At 33.3% G+C, this 23,744-nt stretch overlaps 1 protein-coding gene across 2 annotated transcripts in view; it reads left to right on the top strand.

The window, feature by feature from the left end:
- The window catches only part of DIRC2 (disrupted in renal carcinoma 2), a 71,564-nt gene that overhangs the window by 18,925 nt on the left and 28,895 nt on the right, over positions 1 to 23,744 (top strand). For both annotated transcript variants that reach the window (XM_011369598.2, XM_023520628.1), the window contains exons 3-5: positions 5,368 to 5,633; positions 11,318 to 11,447; positions 17,824 to 17,932. In XM_011369598.2, coding sequence (XP_011367900.1) covers positions 5,368 to 5,633; positions 11,318 to 11,447; positions 17,824 to 17,932 — 505 coding nt within the window. The remainder of the gene's footprint in view (positions 1 to 5,367; positions 5,634 to 11,317; positions 11,448 to 17,823; positions 17,933 to 23,744) is intronic.

The raw sequence follows: 23,744 nt of genomic DNA, 5'->3' as shown, positions 1-23,744 counted from the left end.
CTGGCTTAGCCATTAGCTAGGTATATGACTTTGGAGCTCCCGTAATACTTTTTGGAGAAAGGAAAGTTATAAAATTATAAGTGTGATTGTAAATATGTTATTAGCCTTCCTGGAACACAATTTTTATAACTATAAAATGAGAAGGGTGGGTTACCTAGGTGAAGTTTAAAGTGTTTTCCAACTATAAAAATTCTAATGCTAAAATATATTATTCTAAGTAGAAAATAATTTAGGAATGATAGGTCTTTTTTCCAGGATGTCAGAAAGCAAAAGGTTAGGATACCAGAATATCATTAAATACAAACTGAAATGTCAAATACATTAGAAAATGTGAACTGTAGGTCTTCAATTTGAACTTTAGCTATTGGCATTTTTGAAAAGTTATAGTTTATTCAATAGTATGGAAAAAAAAAAATTCAGCTGTATGCAAATGCCATACCACATGCCACTGAGGCCTCAGCCTCCCTGTGGGCCAGCTCAGACTAAGTGAGGGCCGAAGGTGCTCAGGGCAAGGGCAGGACGTGGTAAGCCCTCATTAAGTGCCTCTGTCCTCCTCAAGGCCAGCAAGCCTCAGCAGTGCTGATGTAGTGGGCAGCACCTAGTCTCTACCATCCAGTTCCACTGATGCTGGGGAAACTGCCGGACTCGACCTTTAATCTTCCTCTCAGCCTCTAGGGAAATTCCTCTATCTTTTATCCATTTTTTCCACCTGGCCTATGGGGATGGCACAAACCAGGTCTCAGAAGTAGGCAGAAAGTAGATAAGGCGAAAAAAAGAGAAAAGAAAAAAGATCTGAAGGAGTAAGGAAGGTGGGTGGTGGTGGGGTGGGTGGGGGAGTGTATAAATTAAAGAATCAATGAGAGACTGGGGAGGAGAGCATGACACTTGCCCTTTGGGCAGATCTGTCACAGCTTGACCTGCAAAGGTCAGACCTGTAATCCCTTAACTGTGAATATACACCTATCTTTATCAGGCATGAAGTTTCAAGTTAGGAGGCAAGATTTAAACCCCTTGGATTCATTAGTCAGTTTCCAGAGAGCTCCCTTTCTGCTATAGAGCTTATTGCCCAGGAGACAAAGCTGCCTCTTCACTCTCCTAATTTACCCCCGCCTCTATCAGGTCCACTATGCTTGACACAGTACTAAAGTGTTGGCCTTGCTTTTACGACCCTCAGTGTCTTTTTTTTTAAGTTTTTTTTTTTTTTTAGCATACTTGTTAATCGCCTTGTATTTTGTATTGCTGAGTTTAAACTTTTTAAAATTTATAAGTGGAACTGAAGTGATATATGTGTTTAGGTAACTAACTGAAGTTTTTAAAGTGCAGGTTAGTTGTGTATTTCAGTGACACCACTTCCCTATACTTGAATCAGTCCATGCATTCCTAGAGAGCATCCACACTGCACTCGCAGTCAGTGGATCCCTGTGGGGAATTTGGAAGTTATGGTCCTTACCCACATGGAACTTAATTGTTACTTGAAAACAAAACTGCAGTATGTAATGATGGCACGGAAAAATAAAAATAAATTATATGATTTACTTCACTTTACTGAAGATTGTGAATTACTCCTCTTTCGTTTTTCTGTGTAATTTTTAAGTCAACCCAGATAAGTAAGTATTAATTTCTGAAAGCCAGCTTCTTTCACGAGTGCTTAGAAAGCATTAGGACAATCATGAGTTGTATTTACCTTTCAATATGTGAAGGCAGAAAGACTTTTTCAGTTCTGACTTCATTTAAGCTGGGTGTTTTTTCTTTTCACATTGCCAAGTTTATCTGCCTAATTTTTGTTCTGGCATCTGTTTCTAACTACTAGAATGAATAGTCTAAATTGAAATTTCCATTTCCTCACGAGACTAACTTTCATCCTTAACATTCTTCTGAAACTGCTTGTACTCAGATCATAAATGACCTTCTTGTTGCTGAATGCAGTGGTTACCTTTCCATTAAACCATCTTTCTGTTTGATTTGATCTGCCATTCACTCTCATCTTCTTGATACCCTTCTCTCCTTAGTTGCTATGACGGCCATCTTTCCTCTTTCATTTTTCTCCTGCCTCTATAATTGCTCCTTCTCAATCATCTTCCTAGACTCCTCTTCCTCTGACTATTTAAAAAATATTGGTATTCTCCAGTGTTTGTTCCCCAACTCCAACATATATCTCTTAGTTTGGACCTCTTTCCTTAGCTTCTAACCTATATTAATCTACTTATTGGACATTTTTACCAAGTTATGGTACCTCCCCTGTCCCTAAATCCGGTCATTCATCTAGCCATATCTATTGTATGGCTAGGACCATCTCCAAACCATCTCCTAACCTCTGTGGCTCCACTACATACCATTTCCTAACCTCTGTGGCTCCACTGTGGTTGCCAATACTGCCAAAAGGTCCTTGTCCTAGACTCTGCTCCTGAAAGTGTCCCACTCTGGCTGTCTTTCCTTCAGCTTTGCTATTCCCTATGGTCTGAGGAGTCTGTAGGACCAAGGAAATGTGCCTGTCCTGTCTACCACATTCTAGCTACACAAGACCCCAGAAATCCCTGCCAACAGAAATCCCTGTCAACAGACCTCCTTCACAGGTCTCTTCTTCCAAGAGTGGACTGCATCTTTGGTGGGTACTCCCTAGGCCCAAGAGGCAGCTGTTTGGAAGCGGGTAGGTAGAGCTTTGATGGAGTTTGGACCTTCAGGTCCACATATATACATGTGAAGCCCCTGATGTTGTAGATCAGAGCTAGAGGTCAGAAGAGAGAAGAAGAACATGCAGAGACCTCCATTGGTACTCTTGTCACAGGCCCCAAAAACATTAGGGACAGGACAAATTATTGCCTTACTTTTCTTTATATTCCTAGTACAATGCTAGTAGGTGATACTTCAGGCTAGTAGGAGATTCTTAAGGGCAAAGACTTTTTAATTTTATATTCCTAAATGTTTAGGCCAGTCACAATGCTTACCCAATACACAGTGAATACTCAGTACATGTTTGTTGTCTGAGTTAAAAAACACAGCTTGTACTCAACAGTTTATAATAATTTCATCTCCTTAATTGTCATGATAGTGTATTATAATGTTTATATGATTTTATTATATCTTACGGCCAGCATTTTTCTAGAAAAACATACCTCTAATTTTGCATTACCATTAAATGGGGAAAATAGATTTTATATATAAAACTAAATTTTATTTTTAAATATCTTTTTACAAACAAATTAATTTCATAAAATGGGATGAGTTAATGGTAGGTAGCAGAGAATAGCATCAAACAAATGGGAAGAATGAAACTGGGTTTTCATGTGTGTTTTCCCATGAATTCAGAGGGTAACCCCGAGATTCTGTAGGTCCCAGTTGTCCTACTGAGCTCATTTGTGAGGAGGGTATGTTTGACTTTTAATGCAAAAATCACATAAGTACTTAAAATTAGAGTAATTTTAGAATACCAAATCAGCACATTTTAATTCCTGAAATGATTTTTCACTCTGATAATACATGTGGCCCCCCCAAACTCAGTGATCTTGTAGGCCTAGAAATGTCCTTAATGTCTTACCTGCTTTGGATTCTACTTTAGCACATGTACCATGTTACAGTGAGGAATATTCAGACCTGAGAATTAACTGGACTTGGGTAATCCTTAACATTACTGCAAGCTCACACATTCTATGACTCTTATATTTGCTGCTTGGAGAATAGTCTGTTTTTGATCCATGGAGGGATAACAAAGAGTTAAACCATGAAAATATTTGAGTTTTATACCTTAATTCTTAGGATTCATATTTTATCAACTTTTTCATTTTATTTTTGTTTTTTTGATATGTCATTTTTTTCAATGTTCTCCCTCTGTGCTTAACATTTTTAGGCCTAATAAAATGTATGCATTCCAGCCCTTCCCCTTCTAAACGAGTCTTTCAGGAATTCCTCATTAAAAGTATTAAATATCAAAGCAGTTACCTTTATGAGCCATCATGGGCTGGCTGTCTGTTGTGCCATCACAAGTCATGATTAAGGGAGTCATGATTAAAACCACTTAATGACATTGTTTCAAGAATATTTCTATGCTGAAATTGCTGTGTGACAGCTTGGGATTCACTGGGCTTTTGAAGGAGGCATTTGGTTTATAAACAGTTTAAATTGTTTTTGTCATCTAGAAAATAGTTCCCCTTATACAAGAAGATTTTTAAAGGTGTTTACTTTTCTTGATTTAGTAATGATGCTTGGAGCTATTTTCCCTTCAAATGATTTTTCCAACATTTACAAAGATGTGAGCAGACCTAATTCACATCTTTCACTTCCCACTCACTTATGCTTCTATATTAGGACCCCTAACTCTTTCTCATATGCCTGTTTATTACTTCTTTCTGCATTCAAAAAATTGTTTTGAAGTATTTTGAGGTGGCAATTGTTTAAAAAGAGGATTTGACACTCACGTGGTGATTAAAAAGCAAAACAAACAAGCAAAAAGTAGTTAGTATCATGTAAATGTCACATATACTGTCCCTGCCCTTTCCTCTACCTCCAAGGCAAAAGAGGTGGACTCACCGCCTCCGTTTCTTGTCTATGTTTTTTTGGACTTCTGGCTTCTTTTTCAAGGCTACTCTTGAATTGGATATGTAGGTTGCGGGTGGAGGAAGAAATGTGGGGAAAGGGTTTGGTTAGCAAGGAACAGGATAAAGTACTAAATAGAATACTGAGAAAAGATACCTTCTCCTAATAGATGCTCTGTACATGCTTACTGAATTTAATCTCCTCATATTTTATGGGAGAATAAGTGGAATCCCACAAAGATAGTTGCAGACCACGTCCTCTGATTCTTTGACCAATTACTCTTCTATTAGAGATACAATAATGACTATTTTCTTTTTTGTAGTTCTGTCGCTAAGCACAGAGTAGCCGTGAAATGTTGGGTTCAACTGTATTATTTGTAGGACTGGTGGCACTAACTAGGTCTTTTTATGTGTGGCACTCTAATAGAATATGGGTTTTGGAGTCAGACCTGGGTCTAAATCTCAGCTTCGCCTGTTAGCACTTAGGCAAGTTTCTTAATCTTTCTAAGCCGAGGCTCTCTCATCTTGATAAATGAAAGATAAGATTAGCTTCCACATGGTGTTGTTATAATAAATAAAACAAGGTTATTTGGAAGTATTTAGTTTGGTATGCAGCACAAATCAGAGGCTTCAGTAAATATTTATGAAATGAATAAGGCGTAACTATTACTATATTTGATCTCCTTTACAGAGAGTCAACATACTTTACCCTGCGGGTGTGGCATATTCTTTATAGATATGTATTCTTATTACCCAAGTTAACTGCTATTTAGCTAATGTCTTTTTGTCTAGAAAATGCTTCACCTACCTCACAGCCTTTTAATTTGTTTAATTCCAGACTAATCCATGGAGGACAGATGTTAAATGGATTAGCAGGTCCAACTGTAACGAATGCAGCTCCATTCCTCTCCACTACATGGTTTTCTGCAGATGAACGGGCTACTGCCACAGCTATTGCGTCAATGCTCAGTTATCTTGGGGGAGCATGTGCATTTTTAGTTGGACCACTTCTTGTTCCAGCTCCCAATGGGACGTCGCCTCTTCTTGCTTCCGAGAATAGCAGGGCCCACATTAGAGATCGCATAGAGAATGTATTATATGCAGGTATTTTGAAGTTTCTTTTCTTCCTGTTATACTTTGTCTTTTATCCTAGTCATCTTCACTTTGGTTTTTGTATACCAGGTCACATCTTGTGAAATACTTAAGAGGACTAATATATACATATGCGTATATGTGCTTTTCTTGTCACCTTATATGGAGATGCCTACTTGAAACTATCTAAGAAGTTATTAAGTTTTCAATGTATAAGTGCTACATGGAAGGTTATTTCTTTACTTTTCCCATCCCTTTATAATTAAGAACTGTGTAACACATTGTCTAGTGTCTTTTCTAGATATTTTATCAATATATTACTCTAAACATTATTATCAACAGTAAACATTAGCTAAGCAACTATTGGTAGATGTTAAGCTTATTTTCTTCCTTACAATTTCCCCTTTATTGGCCATGTTCTCTAACCTAATAAATCTGGGTCATTCATGGTTTATTCTTCTCTTCATTTCCTAGTCTCTGTATGTTTAGTCTACTAATAAGGGATGTCTACTTTTCCAAAAAATTCTCTTGAATCCTTTCTCTTTATTTCGAGAGCCAAACCCTAGTCCACTCTTACATTATAGTCTCTTACAAATCTCCTTAAATATGTTCCATCACCCCATATGGCTATTTATTATTTCCTTCTGCATTCAGAAAACTTTTTATAAGTGTTTACTATATACCAAGCACTGTGCTAAGTGCTGGGAATGGGCAAGATCACTGATAAGATAATTATACTACGATTAGAGATATACAGAGTTTGGAAGGCCTAACTGGTCTAGATTTGGAGAGAAGTTGAGGAGTCAGGGAAGGCTTCATCAAGAATGTGATAATTAAACAAAATTAAGAATTTTGTAGGCGTTCACCAAATGTTCAAGTGAGTTAGGGTATTCTGCATAGAAGGGCCAGAACTGCAAGAGCAGAGAAAGTATGGGAGAGCTCAGTATGTCCAGGGAACTGAACGTAATTTGGTATGGCTAGAGTAGTGTAAATATAGGTGTTTGGGTGTTGGTAGCAAGTGGCAGAAAATGAGACTGGAAAGATAAGGGACCAGATTAGGATGAACTTTATATTAATTCATTTATTCACTTATCAATTTAACAGATATATTTTGAGCTTCTATGTATCTGTCACTGAGGTAAACGTGGTTCCTACCTTTATAGAATTTATAGTGTCCCAAATGATGCAGACAAGTAAACGGTCATAAAACAAGGTGGTAAGTGCTATAACCAAAGGCCTACAATTGCTGGGACAGCTCGAAGGAGGAGCACCTAACCCAGATTTTGGAGGTCAAGTAGAACTTTCTCAATATGCAGCATCTAAGTTGGAACTAAAGGATGAGTGAGAATTAGGCTAATACAATGGGCACCCAGTAAGGGAAGAGAGCCTGCTACATTCAAGCAACTTAAATCCCAGAGTGGCTTAGATCTGGTGAAAGTATTGATAGATGAAGCTAGAGAAGTAAGCCAGGCCATGCAAGCCTTCTCAGCTGGGCTGAAGGATTCCAAGTTCACCACGTTGCAGGCAAAGGCCACACTCTGAATAATTTTGCACTACAGAGTTATGTGATAAGATTTACATTTAAAAACATGATTTAGAGGGAATAAAAGTAAAGCAGCAATAGTGACAATATATAAAGTTTTTAATAACCCTATAGACTCTTTTTAAAGAAAAAAAATTGAAATGTAAAATAAGTAAGCAAATAAATAAAACCAAAAGCAGATGAAACAAAAATTTAAACTTTATTTTGGTTATATCTATATTTTTATTGAAAACTTAAATGATGATTCTATCTTTTAAATGACTGGATTTTAGGCACTATTGGGCATGTATTGATTCTCTACAGTCTTCTGGCTTTAGGTTCCTATGCATTCAAAAAGAAGCCCCTACTCAAAACTTCCCAGTTATAACTTCAGTGCTTTCATATTTGCCATCTGCCTTTCTGAAATATTGTTTCATGAGCCTTCATTCCATGAAAAATATTATGCTAGAATCGCTACCTTAGAAGTTGATGACTCTTAAACTAAATGATTCCAAAGTCATCATAAACTATAGGCCAGTATCCTTTGTGAATATAGAACTACAGGTCCTGAACAAAATACAGCAAACCAGATCCAGTGACACATAAAAAGGATTATACACCATGACCAAATGAGATTTATTCCTAGAATGCAAGGTTGGTTTAACATTCAAAACTGAAGTAACATAGTATGTCATATCAATGGAATAAAGGAGAAAAGCCATGGATCATCTTAATAGATGGGGGCCGGGGGGAGGACAGAGGAGTATTGACAAATCTAATATCCTTTCAAGGTAATAATACACACTCAACAAATTAGGAATAGACAAGAGTTCCCTCAATCTAATAAAGGACATCTATGGAAACCCCACAGATAAGATCATATTTAATGGTCAAAGACCGCATTCTCCCTGAGGTCAGAAACAAGACTTGTCTGGTTAACATCGTGCTGGAAGTTCTAACTAGGATCACTGAATAAGGAAAAGAAATAAAAGGCATCTAGATAAGAAAGGGAGAAATAAAGCTGTCTCTATTGAAAATGACATGATTTTGAATGTAGAAAATCCTCTGTAGTCCACTAAAAAACTATTAGATTTTAAAAAACAAGTTCAGTAAGAATGAACAAGTTTATTCTAAAAAAAAAAAGTTTGAGGATACAAGATTAATATCTAAGACTCAATTGTATTTCTGTACATTAGCGACAAGCAACCAGAATATAAAGTTAGGAAAACAATACAATTTATAATAGCCTCAAAAAGAATACAATATTTAGGAATAAATTTAACAAAGTAAATGTAAAAATGTGAAGGCTATAAAACATCATCAAAAGATATTTTAAAAGATCTAAAGAAATGGAAAGACTTCCATGTTCATGTGTTGGAGATTTTAATAGTGTGAAGATGAATAATATGCCCCAAATTTTTATATAAATTCAGTGCAATCTCAGTTAATATTCAGCTGTCTGTGTTGCAGAACTTGACAAGCTGATCCTAAAATTTATATGGAAATGCAAGGGACCCAAAATAGACAAAACAGTCTTGAAAAAGAACAAAGTTAGAGAACTCACATTTGCCACTCTCAAAACTTAGTACAAAGCTACACTAATCAAGACAGCATGGTACTGGCATAAGGATAGACATATAAATAAATGGAACAGAAGGACGATTCCAAAAAAAATAAACCATTACATTTATGTTCAATTGACTTTTCACAAGGGTGCCCCGACAATTCAATAGGGAAAGAATAATCTTTTCAACAAATGGTACTGGACTAACTGGATATCCAAATGTAAAAGAATCAATTTGAACCCCTTCCTTACACTGTATACAAAAACTAACTCAAAATGGATCATAAACCTAAATGTGAGAGCTAAAACTATAAACTTTAGAAGAAAACATAAATAAATTTGCATAACCTTGGGTTAGGTAAAACCTTTTTATAAAGAATACCAAAAGCACAAATGACAAAAGAAAAAATAAGTTGGATTTTATCAAAATTTAAAACTTTTGTGTATCAAAGGGCACCATCAACAAAGTGAAACAACAACTCACAGAATGAGAGAAAATAGATGCAGATCATGTATCTGATAAGGGACTTAACCAGACTATATATTTTAAAACTCTTATAATTCAACAACAGAGACAACCCAATTAAAAAATGGGCAAAGGACTGAATAGACATTTCTCCAAAGAAGATATACAAATGTCCAACAAGTACATGAAAGAATGCTCATTGTCATTAGTCATCAGAGAAATGCAAATCAAAATTATAATGACATAAACTTCATGCCCAGTAGGATGGCTATAATCAATAAAATAGAAAATAACAAATGTTTGTGAGAAAGTAGAGAAATTATACATTGGAACCCTTATGTATTGCTGGTAGAAATATAAATGTTACTTTGGAAACAGTTTGACAGTTCCTCAAAATATTAATCATAGATTACCATATGACCCAGCAATTTCATTCTAGGTACATGCCCAATGAGATGAAAACATACATCCATGCAAAAATTTGTACATGAATGTTCATCTTAGCATTATTCATAACAGCCTAAAAATAGAAACAATACAAATGTCTGTCAACTAAGTGGATTAAAAAAAGTGGTATATCCATTCAGTGGACTATTATTTGGCAAAAAAAAAAAAGGAATAAAGTACTGATACATGCTTCAATATGGATGAACCTTGAAAACATTATGCCAGGTGTAATAAGCCAGTCACAAAAGACCACATATTATATGATTACATTTATAAGAAATGTCCATGATACTCAGCTCTGTAGATACTGAAAGTAGATTAGTGGTAACCCAAAGCTAGGAGATTTGTGGGGGTGATGGACAAATTTATGAGAGTCTTTTACTGGGATGATAAAAATGTTCTAAAACTGATTGTTGTGATGGTTGCACAATTTTGTGACTGTACTAAAAACCATTGAATTGTGCTCTTTAAATGTGTGAATTATATGTTACATGAATTATATCTCAAGTTGTTTACAAAAATGCTAGTAGAAAAGTGGTCAAAGAATATGGACAAGGTAATCAGAAGAAGAAATACAAATGGCCAGTAAGTGTATGGAAGATGTTCATTGTTACTAACAATCAAAAAAACTATAAATTAAAAAATTTATTAACTTTTCGTTGCTTCTCAGATTGACAAAGAATAAAGATATTATATGAGGTTAAGTGTCTTATAGGAATCTTGTACCTTTTTCTAAGAATATAGCCCTAGAATTAGAATTATCCTACTGAAATGATCTCTAGAAATCCCTTAGTCTAATCCCTTTATTGACCCAGAAACAGAATAGAGAGCCCAGAAATAAATTCACGCCTACATGGTCATTTAACTCATTACAAAGGAGTCAAGAACGAGTAAGGGGTTCAAGTTCCAAGTTAATTAATGGCATAGGCGGGTCTCTACTTCAATGTTTTCTGACTTTTCTGCTAAATTGGGCACCGTTAAAAGCTGGGACTTCTAGGTGTCAGAACTCCAGGGGAGAATGATGGGGATACCTACGAACTTTCCTTTCTGTGGTAGTGCCAAACTAAGATTGTTTGGATGTTCATTCTGATTATTTGTTTTAGTTCTGATTATTTAATAGTCTATATTGGCTAGTCCCGTGTTTATAAAATTTTGTTGTCTTTTGGTTTCTTATTTTGGATGCTTTCCTATTCTGTTCCTATTCCCATATAGCTTGTAAATTGAGTCTGTCCTACACTATGCATCTTTAGAATATCATATCGTTGATCAAACAGACTGCTGTCCTGTTCTTACCAATTTTCTCAATCATATTCTTTAGGTCTGAAGACCATGCTTTTTATACAGTCATCCTAGACCCGTTTTGAAATCTCTTATAGTTCAGTACTATTGGTTTTTAGTGTGTTTTCTCCATAAAGTACATTTGTTTACTACCTCAGTCTTTTTGTCTGTGTAGTGTACCTTAGTATACCATACTTCTTTGCTTACAGTATGACTCGTTACCTATGACCTGGTGAAATTGATATCTCTACATAACTATCTTTCCCACAAAATTGAGCTGTTTGGGCTAGGGACTATATTTTTGCATATCTTCATAAGCCTAGAGCTTCGTTGATGCTCAAATATTTATTAGATAAATAATATTTGAAATATTGAACTTTTTCGTTATGTGGATAACATTTTACTTTTTTTTCTTTCAGAATTTGGAGTTGTTTGCTTACTGTTTTCTGCAACTCTAGCTTATTTCCCACCTCGGCCTCCTCTTCCTCCCAGTGTTGCTGCAGCTAGCCAGCGGCTCAGTTATCGGCGGAGCTTTTGTAGATTATTAAGGTAAATATACTTAAAATCACTGGGTGGTTTTGACTAGCACCTTCAAAATAATTCCACATTTATTTAAGATAATTTCAGATAATAATTTTTCAGCAATCTGTTAATTAGGTCGCAAATAATTGACAAAATACTGATTAAATACTTTAAAGGGACTTCTTATCAGAAATCTATCTTAAAAAATCACCCAAAGCAAAATTGCCATAATTTTTGCCTCCTCTACATACCTCCTATACTATTAGTCACTTAATATTTTTAAAGTCAAATCTTTTATTTAAATAATTTTCTTTTATAAGGAAATGTATCACACAATAGTATCTGTGAATTCATGGGTTATATGTGTTTATTATATTTTTCCTAATATGTAAATTATTTTTATTCATATTGTATTTCTTAGATACACATTAAAATAAATAAGTGCTAGTCAATACAAAGTGAATATAATAATGTTTATATACCTCCAGTGAGATCATACTTTGAGAAACTTAATATTTTATTTTCTTTTATTGGTATAACTTAAACATAATTAGATTAAATTCTGCCCTTTAAGGCTCAAATTCAATTCTTTGGATATGTAGAGCATCGCTGATGATGATTATTGGCAGTTGGGCCACTAGAACTTATCTTTTGAATTTTTCCTCCAGTTAGTTGTGATGAGTTTTTAGTGATTCATTAGTAACTCTCTCTAGTTGGTTTTCTTTTCTAGTCTACCTTTCCCACCAGATGGTAAGTTCCTCATGGTTAAGAGCTATGTCTTTGTGTCCTCTATAGTAATGTTGTATAACAGGAATATAATATGAGCCACATAATAGGTAATTTTTAATTTTCTAGTAGCTTCATTAAAAAAGATAAAAAACAAACATAAAATTAATTTTAATAGCATGTTTTCTTTAACCTAGTATATCTAAAATATTTTTTAACATATTCAAAATTATTGAGATATTTTATATTCTTTTATTCATTCAGAATCTTTTAAATCCAGTGTATATTTTAAACTTACAGTATATTTCAATTCAGGTGCTAAATTTTCATTAGAAATACTTGGTCTGCACTTAAATTACATCAGATTAACAATTGAGGAGTGTCTCCCATATTGCACTATTTATCTCAAGTTAAAAATAAATACCTGCAAATCTTCAAATTTTGCATCAACACATCTCTGAAATTATTCAAAAGGTCTTATACTCTAGAGACAATTGTTTGGGCCTTAATTGAAGATCTTACACTTCACTTCTTTAGAATACATGTTTTATTTTGTTCTTCCTAATGTTTTAAAAAATTTTCCGTAGCTGAGAGAATTTCTTTTACCAAGTCTCCATCCAAAAATGGTTTTCTCTTTGTTCAGGAATCCAAACTGTTTTATATCTAGCCGAAGTTATAAGCTCAGATCTGTTAAAAAATGCTTAAAAATGTTTGTTGGACATTTCATCCTGATTTTGGGCAACTAATTTTTTTTAATTCTTTTTTACTGTTGAGAAGAAACTTCTTATAAAATTCACTGTGTATTTATTGAACATGTCTCTTAATATTATCGTCTTAATTATCTTAATTTTCTTTTTTACACAACAGACATCATTTTGCTCTGCTGCAGCAAATCGCAATTGCCATTCATTGTGAAATCTGTAACATATTTTCTTCCAGTCTCTTATTTTTTTCCCTTTAAAATATTCAGATAAGCAAATTACAATGTTATATCATTGTGTGAAAAAAATATTTATAACCGAGTTAGTTCACTGATACCAAGAAGATCAGTGACAGTTTCTAAAACTAGAAACAACACATGCTACAACGTGCACACTATAATAATATCTTACCCAGTGCAGCAGTTACAGTGAACTGCATTTCCACCAAAAAAATAAAATTGTGTTTAACAGAAAGTACTTTTCACTGCTTCTGTTTTTAAATTTGGATTTAAATTAATTAAAATGAAATTTGTGTCACTTGTAGTAATGATACATCTCTTTTGTGAGACTTTTCTTTCAGTCTATATGTACATATATCGGTAGGTTGCAAAGTAAAAATATATTTCTTAGTCTGCAGTACAGTAAAAAGTTTTTGTACATTGCCTTCCACGTAATAGGCAAAGAGAAAATATTAATTAAATTGAATTATTATCAGTGACACACATTTGTAAGATGACGATTAAAATGATAGTTTTTTAAATGCTATTTAACTAAGTTTTTTTGTGTGTTTTTTCATGCCAAGCCAGAGACTAGATAGCAAAAGATAAGACTAGAGAGGTTGGTTAGGGTCGTATTATGCCATACTAATAATTTTAGACTATTCTGTGGGAAATGAGGGATCGTTGGAGGATTGATTTTAAGGTTAGGAGTTATATTGTTCTTATAAGGAAACACAAAATTATCACTCTGACCACAATAAACCCTGTGTTTCTTTCTAAATTCCCTAAAGTCAAGATCTTTATTCTCTATCTAAATCATAAAGTATAAAATCTTTCTATAAAAAAACCCTTTTCACTAATGGCCTACTTCTCTCTGTCTCTTCCAATATTTGTCTATTTACTCTTCAGGTTCTACCTTTGGGCTCTAAGGGGGGTGGTTCCTTGGGCCTGCCATGCTCCATTCCCCTAGCCTACCAATATAATTTCCTCTGAGCCTTCAAAGAACCCCTAAAATCATTAATTCCTAGATTAATTGGAATAACTGCTTTTCTAGATTCTAGTGCCATTATCTGGGGTGGGAATGGTTAAAGTTTCTACCACGATTATAATAAATAGTATTAATAAATTAGTATATATTATGTAATACTAATTAACAAATTACTATTAAAAAATAATACTATTTATATGATTCCCATCTCTTAATATGCCTTTACCTTGTATAACCTAATGTAAACATTTCTCTCTCTTTCTATATTGGTTTAATGTTTGATGATAGTGGTTGTTGATTTGCCTTTTAAACTTCAAGAGTAGAGAGTTGAGTTGAACGTGTTCCTTATTTCAGGACACATGAACACATTTATTCATTTATTTATCATTTATTCTTTTTTTATATTTCCCACTCCCATGCCCCTTCCCTTCCCCTACTCACGCCACCTCTTAAATGCATTTAATGTGTATCTGTCTGGGTGCTTTTGCAATATGTGTATTGTTTGCATGCATCTATGTTTAACTTATCTAAATGATGGCACATTACATATCTCACTGTTTGACTTTTTAACTAAACATTATGTGGTTTTTTTATAACTTTTTATTTTGAAAATTTATAGAAGAATAGTATAACCTCTATATCCCATAACCCAATATCAACAATTGCCTATTTATAGCTATTTTTGTTTCATCTTTACTTTACCTACTCCCCACCTTCCTGTATCATGAAGCAAATCCCAGATGACAAATCACTTCATTCATAAATATTTCAACATGTGTAATATATGTTTAAAAGATAATGACTCTTTTTAATATAAATATAGTACTATTATTGCACCTGAAAACTTTTTAACAATAGTTTGCTGTTATCAAATCAATATTTACTTTTCGATTGTCTCATGATTTTTTTTTAACAGTTTGAATCAAGATCAAATTAAGTCTATGCATTGCAATTAGCTCAAATCCATCATAATCTGTAGGTTTCCTTCCCATCTCTCTCTTTTCCCTTGTAATTTATTTGTTAAGGAGCCATCTCTTTTGTCCCCACGGTCTTGATTTTGTTGATTGACTCCATATGGTATAGTTTGTCATGTTTCTCTGTACTTTATATGTCCTATAAATTGATAGCCAGAGCTGTGTTCCGATTCAGATTTTTGTTTTTGCTTTGGTTTTGATTTTAACAAGACTACTTCATAAGTGATGGCTTTCTTCCATCAGGAGGCATATGGTATCTGGGTAACTCTCATTTTGTGATATTATCACCAGGTTTTCAAGATGCCCCTATAACTAATTCTTTGTACTCCATCACATTTTATATGCCCACTCCCACTGTGTACCCAAATAGCCTCTAATTCATTGTCACCACAAACACTACTTCAGTGACATCCTCATATATATCATAGGAGACCTGAAAACTTCTTTTGAAAATAGATCCCACAACAGGATTGCTGGGTCATAAGGTATGTTAAGCTTAATTTGCCCAGAATCGCCAGATTGCTCTCAAAAGTGCCTGCATTTATCTCTATTTCCATAGCAGTGCCCATTTCCCTATATGCCCACCAACCTTGGTATTATCCATCTTTCTAATTTTTACTAGCCTAACAGGTGTAAACTAATATATCTTTTAATTTGCATTTCCTGGATATTAATAAGTTTGAGATTCGTTATGTGATTGTTTGCCTTTTAGGTTTCATCTACTATAAATTCCTCTTCATAGTTTCTGCCCATTTCTTAATGGTGATTGCTATCATTTTCTTAATGATTTACATATTATAGGTATAAATTCCTTTTTTGACTTAAAATTTTAAAAATTCAAATATATAGTTCCATTCCGCCCACTAATTTTGTCCATGAATTTCTTAATTATCAACTTTCTGGTTTTATCTTTCTCATTTAGATTTTTAACCCATCTAGAGTTCACCTTAGTCTGTGGTGTTAAGTAGTCATGCAGGGTTTTGTTTTTCTCTCCGTAAAATGAGCTAGCACCATTTGCTAAACAATCCTTAGCCCTTTCATTCGTAGTGGCACCTTTATTGGATACTGAGTTTCTGTGTCTTAGCTCTGTTTTCCTCCATTGTTCTCTTTGTTCTTGAGCCATCACATACAATTTTATTGCTTTGGCCATGCAGTTTGTCTTAATATCTGATAGGACAAAGGCCTCTGTTTTCATATTGTTTTAAGGATGAGTTTGCTTTTCAAGGACTTTTATTCTTCCATATAAATTATAGAGCATAGTTTTTGAGTTTCTAAAAAATTCGACTGGAATTTTAATTGTAATTGCATTGAATTTATAGATTAATTTGGGACGTCTCTCCATCTATTTAGATCATCTTCTGTTCTCTTAATTAGATTAAGAGATTGCTTCTTCTGCTCCCCCCCCCGCCCCCCACCACCACCCCTACACCTCCCATAGAGGTCTTGGACCTTCCTAGGTACTTTATCATTTAAAATTTTTAATAGCTATTGTGAATGGTATCTACTTTTAATTAAATTTTTAAAATTAAACTTGTTATTGTGAGATAATTTTAGATTCACATGCAGGTGTAAGAAATAATAGAGTGATAACATGGACTTTGATGTTATCACTATGTTTTTAGCCATTTTGATAGGTATGTAGAGGTACAATTTCTGTAGAAGGCAATTGGCATTGCGTATTAAAGTTACAAATACACATACTCTATGACATGACAGTTGCACTTCTAGAAATCGATTCCCCAAGTGTACTAATGCTCATGCGAAATGACTAAGAACAAAGAAATAAAATTCTATACTATATATTGTATAAAATATATAAAATTATATATTTATATCTTTTGTAGGGGGGCTGATTAAATAAATAATGGCATGCCAACATAATGTAATATGATGCAGCTGTAAGAAAGGATGAAGAAGCTCTATATGTATTGTCTATGGAAGAACTTTAAGACCTAAGTTAAAAAAGAAAAGTTCAGCAAATGGTGTAGTGTGCTACCATTTATATAAAAAGATTGGTGAAAGAATATATGTGTGTGTGTGTGTGTGTGTGTGTGTGTATTTGTATTCACTTGTATATTTTGGGATATTTCTGGGAAGCTACTCAAGAAAGTGATAACATTGGTACTTGTGGGAAGAGGGAAATAGGGGTAAAAAGGGGACGTTTCCCCCGTATTTTTATACTTGTTTGGTTTTGAGCCATTTGAATTATATTGGCTATTAATAATAATAAAACAAATAATAATAATAAAACAAATGAGAATTAAAACTACTCTCTGAAAATGATAAAACCAGCAAAATATATATTTTTAATCTTTGTTTTTTCTCTCTACCTTGTTCATAATGAGAAACAGTAATATTTTTTAACATTTGAATTTTTTATTTTTTAATTATAGTTGAAATCCAATATTATGTTAGTTTCAGGTATACAACATAGTGATTAGACATTTATATAACTTACAAAGTGATCACTTCGATAAGTCTAGTATCCACCTAAGAAACAGAAATTTATCTTTTCAAATAAGAACTTTTTTTTAAACTAAAGCTACCTACTCAATTTATGAAATAATGTTGGTAATTCATTTATATAATAAACATTGACAACTTTTAAATAATATGACAAAGATATTCTTATAAAAATAAAAAATGTAAAGAACTTTGAATTTATTAACAAACTGACAAATATTTTTTATTTCCGATTCCCATAGTCCAATTTCCGAATGACTCCTTTCATGAATAAGAGTTTAAATTCTAGATTTTGAATCAATAATAATATTTTCTTGTACTTCTTTTTTACAGCAATTTGAGATTTTTGATGATTGCGTTAGCATATGCCATACCACTTGGTGTATTTGCTGGCTGGTCTGGAGTTCTGGACTTAATTTTAACACCAGTGCATGTCAGCCAAGTAAGCATTTTATTTCTTTATATATTGTAGGTATTTTTAGTTCACTTAAACTATAAATATTGTCTACGTGTTCCTTGATTTTAGCTTCAAGTCCTGGGTAAAACATTATTTCATATCATTATTGCAAAAGCAAAGTCCTTATGAAATAGTTTTAAACAATATTGATTTCCTGGATTTTGTTAACAGTCATAAATTTCACATTTATTTAGAGTTTATTAATGTTGCTAATAAACAGAAAAATAAGGACAATCTTAGTTTTGTTGACTCCATTCTTTATCCTTAATTTATACTTTATAAAGAAGATTAAAATCCCATCATCAAATATATGGCTATTTCTACATCTAATTTCTCACTTTCTCTCCAGTCTCAGAATAAGGGTATCTCATTTCTTTAAAAATAACCATTTCACCAATATGCATGATGCCATCCATTCTCCTTGCTTCCAGATAGCATGGTAAAAGGGGTAAAGAGAGATTTGAGGAGCAAATGGAAGAAATCCAGCATATGATATTCCACTGTATGAATTAACAATTGTTCCATTCTAATTTTGGTGAACATTTGGATTGTTTACAGTTTTTGACTGTCACAAACAGTGTTATATGAACGTTCTCATAAGTTTCTCGATGTACCTCTATACACATTTATCTTGGATATATAGCCAGGAATGGAATTGCTGGTTAGGGTGTATGCCTGGTTTGATAGATGATGCCAAACTTCCCCAGAGTTGTTGTATCACTTTACAGGCCCACCACCAGTACATGAAATTTCTCATTGTTCCACATCATTACCAGCACTTGGCAATATTAGTCTTTTTAAATTTAGACTTGCTGATGGCTATGCAGTTGTATGCAATTATAGTGATATCTTTTTAATTATTAGTTGAATATTTGAATATCCTTTTTTGTGATGTGCCTATTCAAGTCTCTTGCCCACTTTAGGGCTGCCTTTTTCTTACTGGTTTGTAAAGAGGAGCTGTGCAGAAGACCGCTCCCCAGAAGACTATGTGGAGTCCTCAACAACTCTTGGCTGAGAAATAGACTGCACATGTAAAAGACAAAGCTGCTAGAGTCTTCACAGAGAGACTGCCCTGGGTTCGAAAGCAGAACAAATATAGTAGAGGGCAAGCAGTGCAGGGCTGTTGGAATTCTGGCCCAGCCAGAGTGAAAAGACCTCATTAAAACCTTGGGCTTCTGCCGAGACACCAGAAAGGCCAAACTAGAGAATGAGGGACCATGCCTAGATAGAGTAAGGCCAATTCTACTTAGGCTCACCATAAACAAAGCCTAAAACCAAGCCCTGACAGAAATCTGCAGAGAGCACAGTTTGGAGATTGAGTCCTACCAAGCAAGAGGGGCCTGAGAAACATCTTGGTTTCTACTTCTCTGCCGTAATAAGCACAAAATCAAGCCTATACAAGTTCAGGGTGATCAGTTAGTAATTGAACTGCCTATAACGTAAAAATCAACTATTTTAAAGAAATACGAAAGAATCCAGAATCTTTATATTGTATTGTCCACAACATAACCTATACAATTTTTTTTTTTTAATTCGAAGACATTAGACATACAAAGAGACAGGAAAATATTTAAAAAAACAAAAAACAAAAACAGAACCAATAGAAACCAACTCAGAGATTGTAGATGTTGGATTTAGCAGACAGAGACATAATGCAAAAGAGAGAAGGAAATCTTTGCTTGCTCCAAATTTATAAATATATTCCCCTATATTATCTTGTAGGACTGCATTGTCCACTACAGTAGCCACTAGCAACTGTGGCTATTTAATTTGAAAATTAAATTAGTTGAAATGAAATGAAAATTTAAAATTCACTTCTTCAATGGCATCAGCCGCTTTCAAGTATTCAGTAGCCACTTGCGATTTGTATTGGACTATACAGATGGATAGATTTCCATCATCACAGAATACTCTGTTGGATAGTGCTATTCTAGAAAGTTTATGGGTATTCTTGCCACATTTAAGCCTAAAATTGAATTTTGTGCTTGTTATAAGGTAAGGGTTAAGTTTTTTTCCCCCAACATAGGTATCTATTAACCTAGGATCGATTTTTGAAAAGATTGTGCTTTTCCAATTGCTTTCTACTGTCATCTTCGTTATACTGAAGTGCTCTTATATGCATGGATGTGTTTCTAAACTATTTTTTTCCTCTATTTGTCTATCTTCGTTCCAACACCAAATTGTAATAAGTATTCTAGTAGTGTTATAAGTTTTGATATCTAGTAGAATAATACTCCTTTTTACTAGGATTTTGATGAGAATTTTTTGAATCTATAGATTGGTTTGAGAATTAACTTCTTTATAATGCTGAGTCTTCCAAACCATGATCATTATATTTCTCTTCATTTACTTAGGCACTAATGTCTCTGAATGATGCTTTATAATTTTCTGCAAGGACCCTTCTATATATTTGTTAGATCTATTCTCGGGTATTTGATACTTTTTGAAACTATTGTAATTGGTAATTCTAAAATTTGTATTTTCTGTTGGCTGGCATATAGAAATATAGTTGATTTTTACAAGGAATTGCAATGCAGCTGATCTTGTATCCAGCAACCGTGTTAAACTCACTTATTTATTATATTAATTTGGCCATAGATATTTCGGCCTCTCTACATATATACTCATATCAATTATGACTAAGGACAAATAGATTGAAAAAACTACATTTAGTAAAATTCAACATTGAGATAATCATATGATCTTTCTCTTAAACTACTAATATGACAAATTACACCTATTAATTATTAAATTTTAAACCACTTGTACTAAATCCCATTTGTCAGTGATTTGTTACACTTTTATATATCAGTGGATTCTGTTTGCTCATGTTTTGTTTAGGAATTTTTGCAGATTTTTTTTTCAGATTAAGATAGGAGTATAACTTTCCTTTCTTGTTCTATCCTTTCAATTTTAGTATCAAGGTGTTGCTAGTCTCAAAAAAACAGCCTAGGAAGTGTTTCCTCTTTTTCTTTTATCAGAAGATTTTGTGTAAGTTTCATGGTTTGGGGGTTTTGTTTTTTCCTAATAATTTAGTAGAATTCACTGATGAAACCATTCAGTTTTCTTTGTGAAAAGATTTTTAATATGGAGTCAATTTCTCTAACAGTTATAAAAGTATTCAGATTTTCTATTTATTCTTATGTCAGTTTTGATAAATTGTACCTTTCTAGAATTTTTCCATTTTATTTCAGTTTTCAAATTTATTGGTAAGAAGTTCTTTATAGTATCATTTCATGATTTTATTATGTCTTCAGTATAAGTCATTCCAGATATTAATTATCTATATCTTCTCTATATTTTTCCCTGAGTAATCTTACCAATGGCTTTTTAATAAATGCTTATTTTCTATTTTACTGATTTCTGGTTTTATCCTTATATTTTTCTATATTTTTTTGTAGGAAGTTACTTTGTTTTCCCTTTTTTAAGTTTTTGATATGACTCTTTAGATCCTCGACTTTTAGCTTTTCTTTTCTAATATATACATTTTATGGTTATATATTTCATTTTAAACACAGCTTTAGCTGCATTCCATGTTTTGCTAAGCAAGATTTTCATTATTCATTTAAAAATATTTTCTAGTTTTTGTAGTGATTTCTTCTTTGAACCATGGGTTATGTAGAATGACATTTCTTAATCTACAAACTGCTAAAGAGTCTCTAGTTTTGGGGGTTTTTTTTCCCCTTAATTTCTAACTAAATTACATAAATGTGGTCTTACGGTATCCTCTGTGATTTCAGTATTTTCAAATCTGGTGACCCAACATGTGATCAACTATGTTTTATAATTCTTGGGTATTGTGTTTTATTTATTTTATTTTATGTTTTTAACAAGAGAAGATAACCAAATTTAATACATACGTAGGTATGGGAACCCTGCATAATGAGACAGTCAGACGCCCCACATGCAGGAGAGGTTCAGAGATAGAAAGGGAGCGTGGATATATAGGACATTATGTGCAAGGGATGAGTTAAGGTGCTTTGGGAGCTTCAAAGGGTCATTGCAGAATTATAAAAGTAGATGTTTAGTAAACAGAAGTTTGCCCTCTCATCCAGGTGGGTCAAAAAGAGATTCTGTCTGATAATCTCCCATTATGGGCAAGGCCCCTAATTCAGGTTCTTCCAGGTCATTAAGGAGGGGCAGAAGTTTCTCTTGAGCCTAAAGCTATAATTGCCCTTAGCTCAAAATAATCTTTATACCACTGAGGTACTGTGTTTTATTTGTGTCAGTTAGATCAATTATGTTAATTGTGTGTGTTCACATCTGTATCTTTATTCATTTTCATTTCCTTGTTTTATTAGTTACTGGGGAAGGTGTGTTAAAATTCTGCACAATTATATAATTGTCTATTTCTTTCTTTTCCTTCTGTCAATATTTGCTTTATATATTTTAAGACTAGGTAAGTGATACACATAAATCTAGAATTGTAGTGTCTGACCAATGTATTAAACCTTACATCCATATGAAGTATTATTTATTTCTGGTGATGCTTTTTACCTTAAAGAATATTAGTTACACCAGCTTTCTCTTGGTTAGTGTGTGCATGGTATATCTTTTCATATTTTTTTGACTTTCACACTTTCTTTAGCTATACCTCTTATAAGCAGTATACCGTTTTTTTCTTTAATTCTGTCTGATAATCTTTTTGTTTTAATTGGAGTATTTAGTCCATTTATATTTAATGTAATTTTTGATAAATTTGGATCTAGATCTACTATCTTTCTATTGGTTTTTATTTTGTTCACTCTAATCTATCCTGTTTTTCTTTTCTTACCTTCTTGTGAATTAAATATTCTTTTATTTTTCTGTCTTTACTCTCTATTAACTTGGTATAGTCTCTTTTACTACTTGGTGGTTACCCTAGAAAGTATAGAATGCACTCCTGACTTATCAATATTTGTTATAACTTAGAACTATCACCTCTTCCAGGACACCCCAGAGTCTTTAGAACCCTTTAACTCCATTTCATCCTCTAGCATTTCTTGTGCTATTATTGTTATATATTTTCCACTGTACAAGGCATCATTATTATTTCACCTTTATTTTTGAAGATTATTTTTGTTGGACATAAAATCTATGATATAACTAGGTGGCGATTTTTTAAAAATTTATTCTTGATGTCTGTAGGACTTCTTGAATATATGGCTGGATTTCTCTATCAGTTTCTGAAAATGTTTAGCCAATATCTCTTTGAAGCTTATGCTCTATTTTCTCTAATTTCACCTTTAGGGACTCTGTGCTTGTGTGTGTGTGTGTGTGTGTGTGTGTGTGTGTGTGTGTGTGTGTGTGTGTATGATCAATCGATAGATAGATAGATATAATTATACCTTCATGTTGTATTCCCTATGTCTCTTACCCTTTCTTCTGAATTTTTCATCTTTTGCCTTTCTCCACTTCAGATTAGGTATTTTATCAAGCCTCTCTTCCAACTCATTATTTGAGTTTTCAACTTTGTCTAATATGCTATTAAACTCATCTGTGAGTTACTAACTTAAATCGTGTTTTTAAGTTATAAAATTTTTATTTGATACTTTTCATAGTTTCCAAATTTCTGTAGAAATCCTTGAGCTTGTCTCTTTTTTTTATATTTTTTTAAAAGTTATTTAAAGTCTATATCTCATAATTTCTTTTACTGGATCCCCTGTGGGTCTTTTTTATATTTGTGGTATTCACTGATGTTTTCTTATCTCCTTTTTTTTACCGAGTGCTAGACATAATTGTAGCACTTGGTAAAAAAGACAAGTTGTAGAGATAATTTAAGCTTCAAGATAATTTAAGCTTCAAGATAGTTTAAGCT

The sequence above is a fragment of the Pteropus vampyrus genome, unplaced genomic scaffold (genome assembly GCF_000151845.1).
Source record: "Pteropus vampyrus isolate Shadow unplaced genomic scaffold, Pvam_2.0 Scaffold1, whole genome shotgun sequence".
Taxonomy (NCBI): Eukaryota; Metazoa; Chordata; class Mammalia; order Chiroptera; family Pteropodidae; genus Pteropus; species Pteropus vampyrus.
This window is presented reverse-complemented; position numbering and strand designations above follow the sequence as displayed.